Raw genomic sequence first — 18,318 nt, 5'->3', positions numbered from 1 at the left:
CCAAAGAAGCCAATGGGAGTTTTATCATTGACTCCAACAGGCTCCAAGTGGGAAAGAAAAAACCCTAAAATATGTTTGTAGATAGCCCCTAGAAGACACAAGACTCAAAACCATTCCTTCTGGACACCAAGGGTGACCAGCCTTTGAAGCCTGGAGGGTTGGGGAGTTTCTCAGTCTGTGTGCGGCAATCATACTGCTCCAGCAGAAATCTAGCATTTGGAATTGAAAAGCATTTTAAATTGAATCATTCAGAATCCCACAGCTGTACGGTGAGTGACAATCTTATGTGGCCGAGGGGGGTAGCGGGAGGGAGTTACTGCTGGGAAAACTGTTAAAATGACCTTTTTTCTAAATAGATACTTCAGATAATTCTTTGAAAAACAAGGTTAATAAATAAATAAAATCTGCTGATTGACTTCAAGAAGGTAGCAAATTAACAAAACAAACCAATAACAAAATCAGAATCCAAAGTAAAGGAATGACTGCAGTTTTGGCACTTAATGAATAATAATCATTCAAAATAAATTAGTAATAAATGAACTGTCAAGGCCAAATCTGAAAAAAAGGAGACGATGCAGTTTTATGACTGTAGCTGAAGATATACTTTTATTACACTGCAGCTTTGCCAAGACAGAGCTTTTGGAAGCTTTGCTGTTAGGTTTCATTGACCTATATATATATATATATATCTTTTTTAAACTATTCAACCAGCTCTGTTGCTGAGGCCAATATATAAGTATTGCCCTTGTATGGCAAGTGGAAAATGAAATTGACCATCCGCCTAATATCACTACAAGCTGAGTGTAGCGCAAAAAGTAACCAAACAACATCCAGAATGACAGAAAAGTTAGATTTATAAAATTATTTCTCTTTTGATAATCTTAGTTATTAGTCATAAAGGGCCCCATCCTGGAAATGTGTAATAGCTTGTGAGATGTGATAATTCCCCTCAGTTCCCACTGAGGGCTCTCAGTTCCTTGCAGAAGATGTTGAGTACCTCACAGGATAGGGAACAATAGATGTATATAGTTTTATATGAGATTTTTGCCCCTTTAATGGCACCTTGTACAAAGCAGCTTTTAATTCTGATTTGTTCTGGTTTATTTTTATGGAGACTAAACCAAATCCATGAAGCATGATTTGGAGAAAACCAGCAGAAGATTTCACCTCTTATTCAACATAACCTTCTTTTTATCCTCTTTAATCCCTCAATAATTTTTTGTGCTCCTCTTGCAGAAAAGCAATTTTGCTAATCACCTTTGCGCCAATCCCTGCATTCCTGACAATAGTGTGAACAGCTTCCATCAAAGTCTTTGATGTGGGAAAGACACACACACACACATGTAATCTGAAAACAATTCAGCTCCTTGCTGCTCAATGGAGAGCACTCTGCTTTAATAGAGTGCAAGTTCTGTGGAGGTTTCTAATCCTTTCTGCCAAAGAAGAGGAGACTCAGTCAGGTAGCACACCTTATTCAGAAGTTAAAATAACATGTTACCGCTCTCAGAGAAAATCAAAACAACTCAAGATCAAAAACAGATTCCGCCATCCCTAACAGGGTAGACTCTCTACTCAGATAACGCTTGATCTAAGTGTGTAACAAGTAACCTGCTTTAATCCCTCAAAGCGATGGTGTTACAGATAAGTACTGTGGTAGTATATGCAGTGTCTTAAGTTTCAGAAATATACAAAAGCGTTGGGTGAAAAGAAAAACAAAACAAAAACCTGTCCACTTGACTGTGTCTTTAGCTGGAAAGGTATATTGGAGGGCAGTACAGAGATGAATAAAAGCCCGTGAGAAGGAGATAGCAAGCAAATGATGGGCAGGTATTGACATGGTATTTCTTACATGCTGCAGTTGATTGACTTTTACCATTACGTTAGAAGCTTTCAGATTGAAACTGCTCATTTAGGCCCTGCTCCTGCTCTGCCAGCCCAGAGCCCTGCTAACTTCAATGAGGCTCTTTGCAGTCATTGCCCATGACAGGATTGGGGCCTTAGCTTGTTAGCTTTTTGAAGCAGGAAATGTAATTTGCTATATGTTTATCCAGTGCCTAGCACAATGGGGCCTCAGGTGAGTGCAATATAAACAATAAAACAAAAGTGATAATGATAGATGTATGTTTATTAGTCACAGGCAAGATCCTCAAGTGCCTCCTTACATCTTGATCCTGCAAACACTTTTACATGCTTGCTTTTACACACAAGTAGAGTAGTTCCAGTGGGTTCTTAGGGTCTGATGCTGCAAACACTCACTACCTCTAGTCCCTACTATTATGAGCAGTCTGTAGGTAATAAATGTTTAGATACTTTGTGGTTGTATGTCATATGGGTAGATAACTCTAATATAGACAGTCCCACTGAAGTCATAGTAGTATGACCTATGCCTGGGAATACATGCTTCCAGCACTGGACCCATTCAGCTTGCTTCTTTCTTTCTTTCTTTCTTTCTTTCTTTCTTTCTTTCTTTCTTTCTTTCTTAAAATAATAGAATGGTGATAGCATCTTTCTGACAAGATTTAGGCTATGCCTACACTACGGCTTATGTCAGCATAATTTATGTCACTCAGGGGGGTGAATGCCACTCAGGGGTTGCTTACACCAACATAAGCACTGGTCTGGACAGCGCTATGTCCCGCTGACAGAGCTACCGCCTCTCATGGAGGTGGTTTTATTAAGTCAATGGGAGAGCTCTCTCTCATGGGCATAGAGCGTCTTCACCAGACACAATGTAGCTACTCTGCTGAAGCACTGTATGTGTAGATGAGCCCTTAGTCTTTGCGATTATGTTGAAGGGTAAAAATCTATAATAGTACACAAAGCTTATTTTTAGGGCTGTCGATTAATCGCAGTTAACTCATGCGATTAACTCAAAAAAATTAATCACGATTAAAAAAATTAATCACGATTAATCACAGTTTAATCACACTGTTAAACAATAGAATACCAGTTGAAATTTATTAAATATTTTGGATGTTTTTCTACACTTTCATATATATTGTATTCTGCACTGTAATTGAAATCAAAGTGTGTACTATTTTTTATTACAAATATTTGCACTGTAAAAATGATAAAATAAATAGTATTTTTCAATTCACCTCATACAAGTACTGTAGTACAATCTCTTTGTTGTGAAAGTGCAATTTACAAATGTAGTTTTTTTTGTTACATAACTGCACTCCAAAACAAAACAATGTAAAACTTCAGAGCCTACAAGTCCACTCAGTCCTACTTCTTATTCAGGCAATTGCTAAGTTTGTTTACATTTACAGGAGATAATGCTGCCCCTTTCTTATTTACAATGTCATCAGAAAGTGAGAACAGGCATTTGCATGGCTCTTTTGCAGCTAGCACTGCAAGGTATTTACGTGCCAGATATGCTAAACATTTGTATGCCCCTTCATGCTTCATGTTTCAACCACCATTCCAGAGGACATGCTTCCATGCTGATGATGCTCATTTAAAACAAAAAATGCATTAACTAAATTCGTGACTGAACTCCTTGGGGGAGCATTGTATGTCCCCTGTTCTGTTTTACCCGCATTCTGCCATATATTTCATGTTCATAGCAGTCTCGAATGATGACCCAGCACATGTTGTTTGTTTTAAGAACACTTTCACTGCAGATTTGACAAAATGCAAAGAAGGTACCAATGTGAGATTTCGAAAGATAGTTACAGCACTCAACCCAAGGTTTAAGAATCTGAAGTGCCTTCCAAAATCTGAGAGGGACGAGGTGTGGAGCATGCTTTCAGAAGTCTTAAAAGAGCAACATTCCGATGTGGAAATTACAGAACCCGAACCACCAAAAAAGAAAATCAACCTTCTGCTGGTGGCATCTGACTCAGTTAATGAAAATGAACATGCATTGGTCTGCACTGCTTTGGATTGTTATTGAGCAGAACCTGTGATCAGTATGGACACCTGTCCCCTGGAATGTGGTTGAAACATGAAGGGACACATGAATCTTTAGCACATCTGGCATGTAAATATTTTGCGACGCCAGCTACAACAGTGCCATGTGAAAGCCTGTTCTCACTTTCAGGTAACATTGTAAACAAGAAGCGGGCAGCATAATCTCCTGAAAATGTAAACAAACTTGTTTGTCTGAGCAATTGGCTGAACAAGAAGTAGGACTGAATGGACTTGCAGGCTCTAAAATTTTACATTGTTTTATTTTTGAATGCAGGTTTTTTCGTACATAATTCTACATTTGTAAGTTCAACTTTCATGAAAAAGAGATTGCACTACAGTACTTGTATTAGGTGAATTGAAAAATACTATTTCTTTTGTTTTTTTACAGTGCAATGTGTTGTAATGGAAATCAATACATTTGAAAATGTAGCAAACATCAAAAATATTTAAATAATGGTATTCTATTATTGTTTAACAGTGCAATTAATCACGATTAATTTTTTTAATCGCGTGATTAATTTTTTTAATAGCTTGACAGCCCTACTTATTTTTAAGGTGCATACCCCACAATGTTTTATTCAGAGTACTGTGTTCGTCCTATATCTGATCCTTTGCATAATTACTGCTTGCAAACAGACCTTTAGCTGATGCAAATATTTCTTAGTTCTGTACCTCTTTATTGGACTGCAAGTCACAGGACATTAAGGCCCCAGAGTTGCAAACACCTACACATACATGTTTAACTTCATAGATTCCAAAGCTGGAAGGGACCATTGTGATCATCTGGTCTGACCTCCTGCATACACAGGCCCTAGGCCTTTCTTGAATTAATTCTTGCTTCATGTCCAATAGCTAGAGCATATCTTTTAGAAAAACATCCAATTTTGATTTAAAACAGTGATGGTGAATCTCGTGCAGCCCTTGGTAAATTGTTCCAGTGGCTAATTACTATCATTGTTAAAAAATTGTGCCTTATATCTAGTCTGAATTTGTCTAGCTTCAACTTCCAGCCACTTGACTATGTTAAACCTTTGTCTGCTAAACAGAAGAGCCTTCCATTAGCAAATTTCTGTTTCCTATGTAGATACTGATAGACTATTTAACCTTCTCTTTGATAAGCTAAATAAATTTAGCTCCTTGAGTCTGTCATGAAAGGCAGGTTTTCCAATCCTTTAATCATTCTCAAGGCTCTTCTCTGAACCCTCTCCAATTTATCAAGATCCCTCTTGAAGTGTGGACACCAGAACTGGACAAGTGTTCCAGCAGCAGTCACACCAGTGCCAAATACAGAGGTCATATAATCTCATTACTCCTATTCAATATCCCCCTGTTTATGCATCCAAGGATCGCATTAGCCCTGTTAGCTACAGTACTGCACTGTGAACCCATGTTCAGCTGATTTGCAACTAAGACCCCGTAGTCTTTTTCAGAGTTACTGCCTCCCAGGATAGTCTACCATGCTGTAAATATGGCCTAGATTCTTTGTTCCTACATGTAGGTCTTTACCTTTGGCTGTATTGAAACACATATTGTTTGCTTGTGCCCAGCGTACAGAGAGATCCAGATCGCTCTGTATCAGTGACGTGTCCTCTTCGTTACCTACCACTCTACCAATTTTTGTGTCATCTGCAAACTTTATCAGTAATGATTTTATGTTTTGTGGCAGGTCATTGATAAGAATCAAACACCATAGGGCCAAGAATCAACCCCTCTGAGATCCTACTAGAAATACACCTGCTCTATGATGAGTCCTCATTTATACTTATATTTTGAAACATATCAGTTAGCTAGTTTTTAATCCATTTAATATGTCACGTTGATTTTGCATCATTCTAATTTCTTAATCAAAATGTCATGCAAATTTTACCAAGTCAAATTCCTTATGGAAGTCTAAGAATATTACATCAGCCTTATTTCTTTTATCAATCAAACTTGTAACCTCATTAAAAAATCAAGTTAGTTTGATAAGATCTATTTTCCATAAAAACCATGTTGCTAGGCATTAATTATATTACTTTATTTTAATTCTTTATTAAGTCCTGTAGCAGTCACTCTATTATTTTGCTTGGGATCAAAGGTAGGCTGACAGGCCTATATTAATGGGGCTATCCTGTTTACCCTTTTAAATTTTTGGCACAATATTTGCTTTCTTCCATTCTTCTGGAACTTTCTCAGTGTTTCAAGACCTATGAAGAAGCAACATCCATGCTCCAAAGAGCTCCTTGGCCAGCTCTTTTAAAACTATTGAATGCAAGTTATCCAGACATGCTAATTTAGTCAATAAGACTACTTGAGTGCTTAAGGTTAAGCACGTACTTCACTGCTTTTCTGGATCAAGACCTAAGTATTGAATAAAGGCCTTCTCTTGCGGTCATCCTATTATATTCTGAGGTGATCATATGATACTAGTTAATAACTATTTGCCTTTCTAACTGTGGGGCATGTCTGGAGTTCTGTGATTGGTAAGCAATCTCTGTATATGGCACTCTGGGCAGGTGGAAAGTGCTATGGGCTTGTATGATATTGTTAAGAGTATTATTTGCCTATCCCAGTGGGGCGAGTGGGGCTGCATGTCTGTTTTGGGTTAGGAGCCTTCCCTGTATGAAACACTCCAGACTGGGTGGAAGACGCTATGAAAACGTATCACACTAGTAAATTAATAATAATAAATAATATAACATGTGCCTGCCCCAGTGCGTGCGGGGCTGCGTTTCCGCATTGGGTCAGGAGCGATCCACGTCTCTCTCCATCAGTCCAGGCTCCTGCAGGATGGCACTAATCACACAGTTATTAATTACCATTCATTATTCTTTTCCCGGCCCAGTAAGCGCGTGCCACGTTGGCGTTCGGGGCCCCGCATGAGAGTGTTAAAAGTATTGTTAATTCACGTGAATGAGTCTTTCCTTGCCCGGGCATACGGGGTGGGGGGGAGGCCCCGCATTTCCTCCGGGGGCGGGAGGCGACCCCTCGCCCTCTGCGCCCTGGCGGCGTTGGCCAGCCACTGAGGCGCACGAGTCCGTTATTGGCGACCATGGGGCTGGCCCGTGGGCGGCCGCCTTGCCCGGGGGGGGTGGGTGGCGAGCCCGGCCCGGGGCCCCCCGGATGTTCTGAGCCCCCGGGGCCCAAGGAGTGGGGCAAGGAGCCAGGGGGCCAGGCCCTGCCTGCCCGGGCAGTGACAGGCCGCTGCTCCTGCCCCATGTGACTGGGGAGGGGCTGCCCCCGGCCATGGCTCGGCCTCCCCCCGGCGGCGGCGGCGGCGGCTCCGGCGGAGGAGGGGCAGGGGCAGGGGCTGCTCCATGGGGCGGAAGGGCAGCCCGCGGGCCCCCCAGGCGGAGGGGGGATGCGGGGCCGCCCGCCCCTCCCTCCTGTGGGCCCTGCCCGAGGAGCTGCTGCTGCTCATCTGCTCCTACCTGGACGCGCGGGCCCTGGGCCGGCTGGGCCAGGTCTGCCGGCGGCTGCGCGCCTTCGCCGGCCGGGACCCGCTCTGGCGGCGCATAGCCCGCGGCTGCCTCAACGCCGGCTTCACGCGGCTCGGCGCCGACCTGTAAGCGCTCCCCGGGCCCGCCTCGCGGGGCGCCCCGGGCCGGCCGCGGCGGGGGGGAGAGGCCGGGGCGGCCGCGGCCTAGCTGGTTGCCAGGGGCCGGCGCGGTCGCTAGGGCGCAGCGGGGGGGGAGGGGGGGCTCTTCCCGCAGCGCGGCGGCGCCTGCCCGCGCCCGAGGGCCCGATCCGGCCCCAGGGGGCTCCAGGCCCCTCGTCTCCTGCCCAGTCGGAGGGGATGGAGCCGCTTACCCCCGCGTGTGCAGGCTGAGCGTGGCCCGACGGGGGGGGGGGTCTGGCCAAGCTGGGACAGCGGCCCCCCCCCCCGCCGCCGTGGCTAACTGGGGTTAAAGAGCCATGGTGGGGGGGAGGGGCGATGTCAGTGCAGCCCCACCCGGTGCTAGGCGCTGTACAGTAGGGAGACCCCATCCCTGCCCTGAAATATCTATGTGTGCCCGTGCATATATATACATACCCCCCCCCTGCCCGAGTCATCAAATCCCTGTCCGCTCCCCCGAAACACGGTGATCATGAAAACCAGACCCTTCCTTTGCCGCTCCAAAAGGGGGCGGGACAGAGAGAAAGAAAAAGCAGCATGTAGGCCAGGTAAGTAGGTTATCACGCTTGACACAGAGGTGAGCGCACACCTGCACACAAAACATCCACGCTGTTCTCAGGCAGATATTAGCCTCGCTCCCTGTGTGTAACGGCCGGTGACGCCCCATGCTGCCAGTGTTTTTGATTTTACACTCCCCTTTGCCTCATAACAGAACAAACAATTCTCTTTTCCTTGGTGCTCTGTGGAAGGTCCGTCCGGCAGTGAGATTGACCATGCAGAATGCTGTCCAGGTAAACTTGCTCCGCACTGTTGTGGAAACAAGCTTTGTCCAAACGGAAGGCCGCATTAAAATAATCGGTTCAGAGTAGCAGCCGTGTTAGTCTGTATCCACAAAAAGAACAGGAGGACTTGTGGCACCTTAGAGACTAACCAATTTATTAGAGCATAAACTTTTGTGGGCTACAGCCCACTTCATCTATGCCTCCGATGAAGTGGGCTGTAGCCCACGAAAGCTTATGCTGTAATAAATTTGTTAGTCTCTAAGGTGCCACAAGTCCTCCTTTTTATTAAAATAATAATGCAGATAGCTCTTGGGGGTAGTTTATAAGCTCTTTGAGGTATGGCCTGTCTTTTTTTTTTTTTTCTCTGTCTTTGTACAGTGCCTTGCACAGTGGGGCTTGTGTCTTGGTTGGAGCCTCTAGCACTACTGTAATACAAATAGATAAAGATAAAACAAAATATTCCACAGAAATGTTTGAAACCCCAGCATTACAGCACATCATTATATGTGAGCAAAAATTAAACTGACTATATATGAAGGAGAAAATAATTTTTTTTGTCTCAACTGAAAGAAATGCAAAAAGTAAACAAAGTGCATTAATAGTAAATTGGGCTTTTTTGAATTCTCTTGCTTTTAATAACCCAGGTGTAATTAGTAGCCAGTAAAGGCTGTTGTTTGTTTACAACATACAAATCTTTGTGTCTCACATGCTGCTCATTTAATCTCCTCTCCTATTCTCTGCCCACAAATTGTCCGTAAAGGCTCAATCGAGCTAACCTTTTACTTGTGCAAATGTTCCTTTGTAGTAAATGGGATTACTCATGTGCGTGAAGTTACTTACGTGTATTTTTGGCTGGATAAGGCATGTAAGGATACGGAAGACAGGATCTACTGAGAAACCCACAAGAGAGATCTGAGTTTTTGTTTTTATTATTAACTAGCCACTTGTGGCCATCACAGAAGAAATGACTCTTCAGGACTCATGTATTGTAGGACCCATTGGGGTTTATGGGTTATAAACTCTTCAGGGCAGGAACCTCATTTTCTTTCTTGGATGTAAAGCTTGTAGCATATTTTAGGATTTGTCAACCTTTTCTGCGTGGAGCCCTATTCAGTGTGGCATTGCGTGGACACAGATATCTGCCTACATGAAACCGCTTGCAGGATTGGGGCTTGGGGTGCTGCTTGCTTCTCTTTAAAATCTATTACGCTCCTTATACAATGTATGAAATGCTGTCTTAAGCAGCCACATGACATTTATTTTCTTGTATGCAGTGTTGTTGTAGCCATGTCAGTCCCAGGATATTAGAGAAACAAGGTTGGGGAGGTAATATTTTTTTATCAGACTAGTGTCTGTTGGTGAGAGAAAAGGAGGACTTGTGGCACCTTAGAGACTAACCAATTTATTTGAGCATGAGCTTTCATGAGCTACAGCATCCGATGAAGTGAGCTGTAGCTCACGAAAGCTTATGCTCAAATAAATTGGTTAGTCGCTAAGGTGCCACAAGTCCTCCTTTTCTTTTTGCGAATACAGACTAACACGGCTGTTACTCTGAAACCTGTTGGTGAGAGAGAGACAAGCTTTCGAGTGTACACACACCTGAAGAAGAGCTCTGTGTAAGCTCGAAAGCTTGTCTCTCTCTCGCCAACAGAAGCTGGTCCAATAAAATATGTTACCTCTCTCACCTCGTCCCTCTAATTTACTTTCCTTATTACTTTTGGGACAACAAGAGGTAGATAATAAACTTCTTTAAAAATTAGCATGCTTCTTTAAAAAACATTTCCTACTGATCTGTATAAAAATGTTCCTGAACAAAAATATATCCAAGCACCAACAGCTCAAACAAGAGCTTAGATTGTGGGAGGGGGCTAATGGGGGATGTGGGAAGTTCCCACATCTAGATTTTAAGATCAGAAGATATGGTTGGGTCATCTAGCCTGACCTCCTGTATAATTCTATGGTCTGTGTTAAAGTCTCAGCCACTCTGAGTGCGATACAAACCTATGTAGGAAAACCCAATTGGTGTTCAAGTTTAATACCTAAACCACTTAGCCATCACAGCCCAGGACTACACTCTTTGCTCAGGCAATGCTCCCTTTGAAGTCAGCGGGAGTAAGGGCTGTGGGACAGCTGTGCGTTGTGGCTTCTGGAGTCTGTCTGCTCTGATATATTATTTTGTCTTCTGAGGAAATGAAGTTCTGTATTTTTTCATTAAGAATAAGGTGGTGCAGTGCCGCTCCGGCTGCAGGAGGGATCAGGTATACAGCAGAGCAGGTGCAGCACAGCGGAATGTAGGCCAATAAACAGCTACAAAAAGATTCAGTAAGTTTGGGGGGCAGGGGCGGGATGTGAGTGGAGGATGTTTGTAAGTAGGGGCAAGGGCGCTTGAACCTATGTAAACTTCCAGGGTTTTGGTGTTCTCTTAGGTGCATTTTGGACAATTTATTTGATATTCTGGGGCATCCTTTTAAAAAGTCTCTTTAAATACCTCTGCATGATGAGTACTATTTGAATGCTGACAGTATGGTCAGTGCTGTATAAATGGATGCATAGTCCTGGGCCCAGGGAATTTACAGTCAGACACGGACAATACACCAGATCAGTGGTTTTCAACCTGTGGTCCCTGGACCCAGGGCGGTCTGCAGACTATGTCTAAGATTTCCAAAAGGTCTTCCCCTGCATTTGAAATTTTTTAGGGGTCTACAAATGAAGAAAGGTTGGAACCACTGCACCAGATGACACTAGAAGCTGCTTATGCAGCAACCTCAAGGAGTATCAGATAGCTAACCAGCAGGCTTGAAAAACATGGAACCTCAAGGAGGGCGATAGGGGATGGGTCACTTGATGATTCCCTGTTCTGTTCATTCCCTCTGGGGCATCTGGCATTGGCCACTGTCAGAAGACAGGATACTGGGCTAGATGGACCTTTGGTGTGACCCAGTATGGCTGCTCTTATGTTCTTTACTCTTTGTTGAGGTAGATAAACTGAAAAAGGAAAAGGAGTACTTTTGGCACCTTAGAGACTAACAAATTTCTTTGAGCATAAGCTTTCGTGAGCTACACTCACTTCATCGGATGCAAACTGAGTATCACGGCATCTGCTGTGTGCTGATCTTCTGGATGAGAGCTAAAAGCCAGGATCCTGCTGGCTCTGCATGGAGATTAAAGATCTCATAACACATCTTGGGTGAGGATTATCCCAGTGTTCTTTGTCAAAATCTCCACACCTCTGTACACCAGCTTGTTGCCTCCCTTCTCCCCAGCGATGGTGTGTCAGTGCAGATCTATCTCTTGAAGAGCTGTGGAACGAAAGGGGTGATATATATCTTCCGTATAGCACTGCGGCACACAGTTGCCAAACTTGCACCCATACTTTACTGATATTGGATTAACAGACCTTCCATGCTTTAAGTTTACTAGCTTTTTCCTCACTGTCTATCCCCTGGTCTTTGTGTGTGTCTGGAAGCCAGAGACTTGGGATGTAGGGATAAGTGTCTATAAATAAGGAATGGTGGTGGTGGTTTGGTAATTCTAGCCAGAAGTCTGGTAGGTGGCTCACTGGTTGCAAACTTAACTATTAGAGTAGGTGCTTAAACTAAACCATTACAGGGTGAATGGAGTGGTGATAGAGACCAAAGATAGTTGGGCCATCTTGTCTACTCCTCCCACTCTGGCTAATGCAAGATTACTCTCTGGAGATTTGCCAGTTTTGTTTTATATTACCTAAGTAATGGGGCTTCCGTCACTTTCTTTAGAGAAGTAATGGAAACATTGCCTAAAATTAAGGTTTTTGTTTTCAAGGAGTTTGCACAACTACGTTCACTAGGGAAAAAGAAAATGAGGACTTGTGGCACCTTAGAGACTAACAAATTTATTTGAGCATAAGCTTTCGTGAGTTACAGCTCACTTAATCGGACGCATTCAGTGGGGAAAGAGAGCAAAGGATGGTGGTGCCCTTTCCAATAAATGTGTTGAACTGCACAGTTCTAGCAGAGATCTCAAACTGTTGCCCCCTGAAAGGTTAGCACAAGATAAATGCTAGTGTGGAAGGTGTACAATTCTGTGCAATTTTTCTTTTTATGGTACAGAAGTTCCATTTTCTATAGCTTTATGAGTTATTACTTCTGCTGTTAAATAACTTGTTTATAACAGACATTTGATAACACTGTGTGTGGAATAGAGATAAATTTGGGTCTGAAATATGGGATGTCCTCAGTAATTTACTGGTTGTTTTTTCTCTTCATTTTCTTAAAGGAACACAAATTTGAAAATGACACGTCTCTCAAAATTGTGTACCTTTACGTATAACTGAAGATTACTGTAACTGAAATATCAGAGAAACAAAGCTATTTTTGTGTTAGTTTGTATGTTTGACTGTGTTGACAGTTTCACTATTGTATGAACCTTTCATAGAGCAATGGGAAAGAGAGACCCTGCCCCCCTCCCCTTTTTTAAATGTGATTGTAAAACCATAAACATTGGCAGCAGGGTGAGGCAGTAACTGAAACGCCTTTGAATTCATTCTTTGAAACTGCCTAGATTTCAGGTTGACTGTGCCCATCATATTTGTGTCTGGACACATATTCAGGCCAATAAAATAAAATAAAATAAAAAGAAAAACCCTGCTAAAGTGGTTGTCACATAGATTAAAAGAAATTGACTCAATTTCAGACTTTAGTTGTTTCACACGATCAGCTGCAGGTGCTGAGTGGTGGTGTTAAAATGTAACGCAACATTAACAACCCCGCACCCACGCCACCTCGGGTAAACACAGCTAATTAGGAGATGTGTGTTTAAGTGATGTTTCATATTCAGTGTGTTGATTCAAACAAACACACACACACACAAAAATAAATTAGTTTCTCTTGAACAATGTTCTTAATAAAATTATCCCTGGAAAAAATAGGAAAGAACTTCACGAATTCACACCCATTGTGTATTAAGGACTCTGGGGCCTGATTCAGGAAAACACTTAAGAATGTGCATGAGTGCTTTGCTGGATCAGGCCCTTGGTCAATCAGCATGCAAACAAACATTTTAAAATTTTTGCATCACAGTGTATTTTGTTTTTTGACCTGTGTGGTTCTGGAATGTGACCCTGCAAACTCCGTAGGCAAAATTCCCATTGACCCACCGGGCAGGTTCTTTGTGGAGCAGCTGCGGGATGAGACCCCAAATTTAGGATTGTATTTATATGTATTTATATTACAGAAGTACCTAGAGATCTCAGGCTCAAGTGAAAATAGCAGCCCCATTGTGGTAGCTGCTGTACAAACCCAGTAAAAATACAGTCTAAAGAGCTTGCAGCCTAAGGGTCCAGGCTCCATGCACATACCAGGGTCTGCCCTGGCACAATGCGTTGCAGGATCGGGGCCTAGGTTAATGACAAGATGCAATAGCTGGATGCAGGACACTTCCTGGTTAAAAGTGTACGGTAGTGTGTCATGTAAAAGTCCTGTCTTAATAACTGTCTGCAGCTGAACCTTAACTGAGAAGTGGTATGAAACCATTGTTTTGGATGAGAACAATTACTGTGTATTATGGCAGCTTTCAGAGTAGCAGCCGTGTTAGTCTGTATCCGCAAAAAGAACAGGAGGACTTGTGGCACCTTAGAGACTAGCAAATTTATTTGAGCATAAGCTTTCGTGAGCTACGTCCGATGAAGTGAGCTGTAGCTCACGAAAGCTTATGCTCAAATAAATTTGTTAGTCTTGAAGGTGCCATAAGTACTCCCGCTCTTTTTATCTATTATGGCAGTGCCTAGAGATCCCAACCTCAGTTGTGCCTGGTGCTGCACAGCACACAGAGACCCTGCCCTGAAGCGCTTACAGTCTAAATAGATACGGTTTGTTTGCGTCCTCTGTTTAGGCTGCAAGCTCTTCAGGGTAGTAAGGGCAATGGAGTTGAAGCCACTTGCCCTCGGTACCACAGCTGGTCAGTGTCAAAGCCTGGTCTAGAACCCAGGTCTCCACACCCCCATCCAGTGCCTCGCTACTGGACCTTATTTTCCCTCAAACTTGTTTATAAGCAAAGAACCAATTCTGAGGACCTACTATTATATTTAAAGAAAGGAAAAAAAAAAGCAAAGTAACCAGTGGCATAAACTTCTTTCCTCCTTGTTATGAAGGAATTTTAAAAGGAAAGTGAAAGATGGCCTACACAACTTCACAGTGTGTACTTCGTGATGTATAATTGTCAAAAATACTAGAAATGTTCTGCTACATATTTACCTCTTCCCCGCTCCTCATTCCTGCATTACCCATTAAGAGACTTCACTTTTTCTCCAGTTTAGCATAATAGATTCTTTCATGGACATATTTATTGTCTTCAGCCATTTGCAAATATTGTGTTTAATAGTTTCTGTGAGTTAATAAAAAGTAGAGTTCACTTTACATGTTTTTTTTTTTAAAAGCAAACACCTGCAAGAGCAGGAAATGGCTGATCTGCGCAAGTGTAGAAATGCAAACTGCATTAATGACAGGAGGCGTCTTCCTGAGGCATTGGGGGGTGGAGGTGCAAAGCTGCTTTATCTCCCTTCAGACCCTGTAAAGCAGAAGTTTTAGAGTTCTTCTGGCTTTTAAGTCCAGTAAGGAAGCAGGCAGTGAAGTGAGACAGAAGCTACAGAGAGGCTTACTCCAGGGAGCGTACAGCAGAGTCTCTGCCACTTCTGTGAAGCCCAGAGGCATGGCATGCAGTTACCGTGCCATGGTGGGCAGACAATGCTTCTTGTCATCTTCTCCCCCCTCCCTCTCAACACCTTTTAAGCTTAGTAATGAACGATACACGGATCAGTCAGGATAGCTCTCAGGTCTGTAAATTACTCCCACTAGTCTGGGCACATACTGAGATTGTTTCTTGTAAGATCTTGAGGCTGAAGCGGAAGAGGAGCTTTTGCATAGATCAGGGCTTAAAAAATGTATCCAGCATCTACTGTGCTAGCCCAGGACTAAGCCTGTTGAGCAGAGTGAAAAGACTTGTCGCTATGCCCCGGCAGTTTAAAGATCCTGTTTGTTCACTCTATCTAACTGTAACATATTGCAACTCAACTTTTTAAAATAAATTTTTAAGAGAATGTACTTTACTACTAGGGCTGGTTGACTAGTGGAAAATACCTTCACACGCTCACAGTAATACTGTTACGGCAGCTTCTCAAGAGGTTTTAAGCTCCTGTCAAAAGCAAAATCCTGCTGCAGCTTTAACTGTGAAGCCACGCTTTATGCCTCCATAATAGGGAACAGTTCTGCACGTGAAGGGCGATGGATCAGAGGAATGGACATGTCTCTCCATATCCAGATTCAGTGATGCTTATTAAATAGCTGGCAGCTTTGAGTGAGGGTCTGTGTCAACCTTTAGGTATGTACGGAACCTAGCACAAGGCCCTGATCCTGATCAAGGCCTCTGGATACTACCCTAATACCCATTTAATAATAATGATAATAAATGATGGACATGGACATAGATGCAGGAACTAGGGTGCTGGGGGGCTGCTGCACCCCTTGGGCTTTAAGTGGTTTCCATTATATACGGGGTTTACAGGTTGGTTCAATGGCTCTCAGCATCCTCACTATAAAAATTGTTCCAGCCCCCTCGGACATGCAGTGTAGTGATGATAATATAATATATGGTGGCATCTGTCATCATGTGCCCTCTGTTCTGTTGCTCTTTGCTTGCCTTTTCTGCTGTGTTCAAGTTATCTCTAGGGCTTTCTTCCATTTCAGAATTGTCACCTTTCTTAGCTATTTGAACCCATGTCAAATAGAAAAAAAGAAAACATTGTCCCAACCATAAGCTAAATGTGGGTCACGCACTAAAGGGGAATTTCTCTACTGCAGCAGTTCTCAAACTGTGGGTCGGGACCCCAACGTGGGTTGCGCCCATTTTTAATGGGGTCACCAGGGCTGGCTTAGACTTGCTAGGGCCTGGGGCCGAAGCCCGAGCCCCACCGTCTGGAGCCGAAACGTGAGGGCTTTAGCCCTAGGCAGCAGGGTGCAGGTTACAGGCCCCCAAGCCCTTGGGCTTTGGCCTTGGCCTCCACACGTGGGGCAGTGGAGCTCAGGTGGGTCAGGTTTTGGTCCCCCCTCCTGGGATTGTGTAGTAATTTTTGTTCTCGGAAAGGGATCGCAGAGCAATGAAGTTTGAGAATCCCTGCTCTGCGGGAAGAGCTGTTTATATAGCAAGTCAGTTTGTTGAGGATAGCAATAGGGGCATCTAGGATAAATAGTTCTCCTCTCTTGGCTGTTTGTGACCTATGAGTTGGTGGGTCTCAGTTCAGTTCCTAGTGGACTGGAGTTCAGATCTCACAAGCAACAAACACAGTTGGCCCCCTTGTTAGCAGTCTGAGCTGAGAGGTGAAGGACTGACTGGGTCATAAAAAGTAAACCTCCCTCTCCTTCCTATATGTGGTTCCTCCAAATTAGGTTTGAGGCTGATTGGTGATGGCCAGTGTAGGGAAACCTTCTGTTTATCCTCAGAATAGATACAGCATAGACAGGATTTCCCTCAGTTGTGGCACCTTTTGTCAGCGCTAAAAGAAAGAGAAATGTAGCGAACCTGTGTGTGCATATTTGCATATGGCACAAATGCAGAGTGAAGTTGGTGATTAAAAATGGCCAGCGCCTTTGGGAGTGTGCATTGTTATTGGGAGGGATAGTCCATGCTCCTGGAAAAATAAAGCAAGAGGCCATCACATCTTATGTATGACAGTATCTGTTCTTACACGCACCATTGTTTCAGCTCATGCTGAAATTACACAAAGCAAGTATCAGAGTAGCAGCTGTGTTAGTCTGTATCCACAAAAAGAAAAGGAGGACTTGTGGCACCTCAGAGACTAACACATTTATTTGAGCATAAGCTTTCGTGAGCTACAGCCCACTTCTGAATGCATCTGATGAAGTGCGCTGTAGCTCACGAAAGCTTATGCTCAAATAAATTTGTTAGTCTCTGGGGTGCCACAAGTCCTCCTTTTCTTTTTACAAAGCAAGTAGGAATCTCCCAATAAAAGGCTGGAAGAACTTGCAGTTGCAGAAATATCTTTCATGACTGCGGGAGACTGTGGTTATTGGGGATCACCAAACACTGCTAGAGGGGAAGCATTCGGAGGAAACTTATTCACTCTTGGCTGAGTGATATTTTTTTTTTTTGAGGGGGCCCAGGGCAGTCACTGCAGAGGAGTGGCCTGGGATCACCTGGGGCAGTGGTACTGAAGGGACTGACCCACTCCTTCACTTCAGCAGCTGGGAAGTATGGCCCGTAAGGAATATTATATTTCTTCTGGTAACTCTGCCAAGAAAGAGAGGAAATCCATAACTTGAGCAGAATATTTAAACTTTTTGTGGGGTGGGGGGTGAGGTCAGAAGGGGGAAATTAAAATCTTTTATAGTGGGTTTGTCGAGATTGTTTTATCCTGGAAAGCTAGTGGATGATAAGAAATTTTCTTTTTCTTACAACCCAGCAACAAGCTCTTCTCTTTACACGGGACTTCCAGTTCTGTGCACACCTGATAGAGGAAAGATCCTGCTGTGGTCAAATACTATAGAGCAAACTTCAGGATTTTGAGAGTGGGTTTGTTAGTCTAGGTAGCTGCTGGTAAAGACACCCAGGTATCTTTTGATGTGCGGTGTTTTATAAGTTGTAGTTGGTTCCCATGGTTATAAAGCATTGTAGCCATTGCATCTTGGGCTGTAATTTCTTTAGAATTTACAAGTTAAAGTCTTGATTCTGCTCGTCTGATTTCACTGGCCCAGTCTTGTGTACCCTTTTTATGTGTGTAGTCCCATTGTTGCAGCTGGAAGTACTTGTGCAGTCGAAGGACACAGGATCGGGCACGTAATTAATCTGACAATACAGTGTAGGTGCATGAGACTTGGTGAAGGTCCAAAGTCGTCACAGAACAAATCTTTCTGAAATCATTGCCCTATGGAGGGTTGGTTGATTATTCTTGAAGGGCTTCATAGCAGAAGGATGCTCTTAGAAAGTGTGCTAAATAAGGTATCTTAATTTTTTTAAATTATGAAGAAATATCATCCT

General features: G+C 43.3%; 1 protein-coding gene across 2 annotated transcripts in view; it reads left to right on the top strand.

The window, feature by feature from the left end:
• The first annotated feature begins 7,145 nt into the window (after positions 1-7,145).
• FBXW4 (F-box and WD repeat domain containing 4) overlaps positions 7,146-18,318 on the top strand; it is a 93,728-nt gene continuing 82,555 nt past the window's right edge. The window contains exons 1-2 of one of the 2 annotated variants that reach the window (XM_084633300.1): positions 7,321-7,459; positions 8,223-8,301. In XM_084633300.1, the coding sequence (XP_084489426.1) occupies positions 8,291-8,301 (11 nt within the window). In that variant the 5' untranslated portion in view covers positions 7,321-7,459; positions 8,223-8,290. Of the gene's footprint in view, positions 7,460-8,222; positions 8,302-18,318 lie in introns of both variants that reach the window. The other variant, XM_084633299.1, reaches the window with a different exon arrangement.

This window comes from Lepidochelys olivacea, assembly GCF_965140295.1.
Source record: "Lepidochelys olivacea isolate rLepOli2 genome assembly, chromosome: 7".
Classification (NCBI taxonomy): domain Eukaryota; kingdom Metazoa; phylum Chordata; order Testudines; family Cheloniidae; genus Lepidochelys; species Lepidochelys olivacea.
The sequence above is the reverse complement of the archived record's forward strand: the minus strand, read 5'-3'. Positions and strand labels throughout refer to the sequence as shown.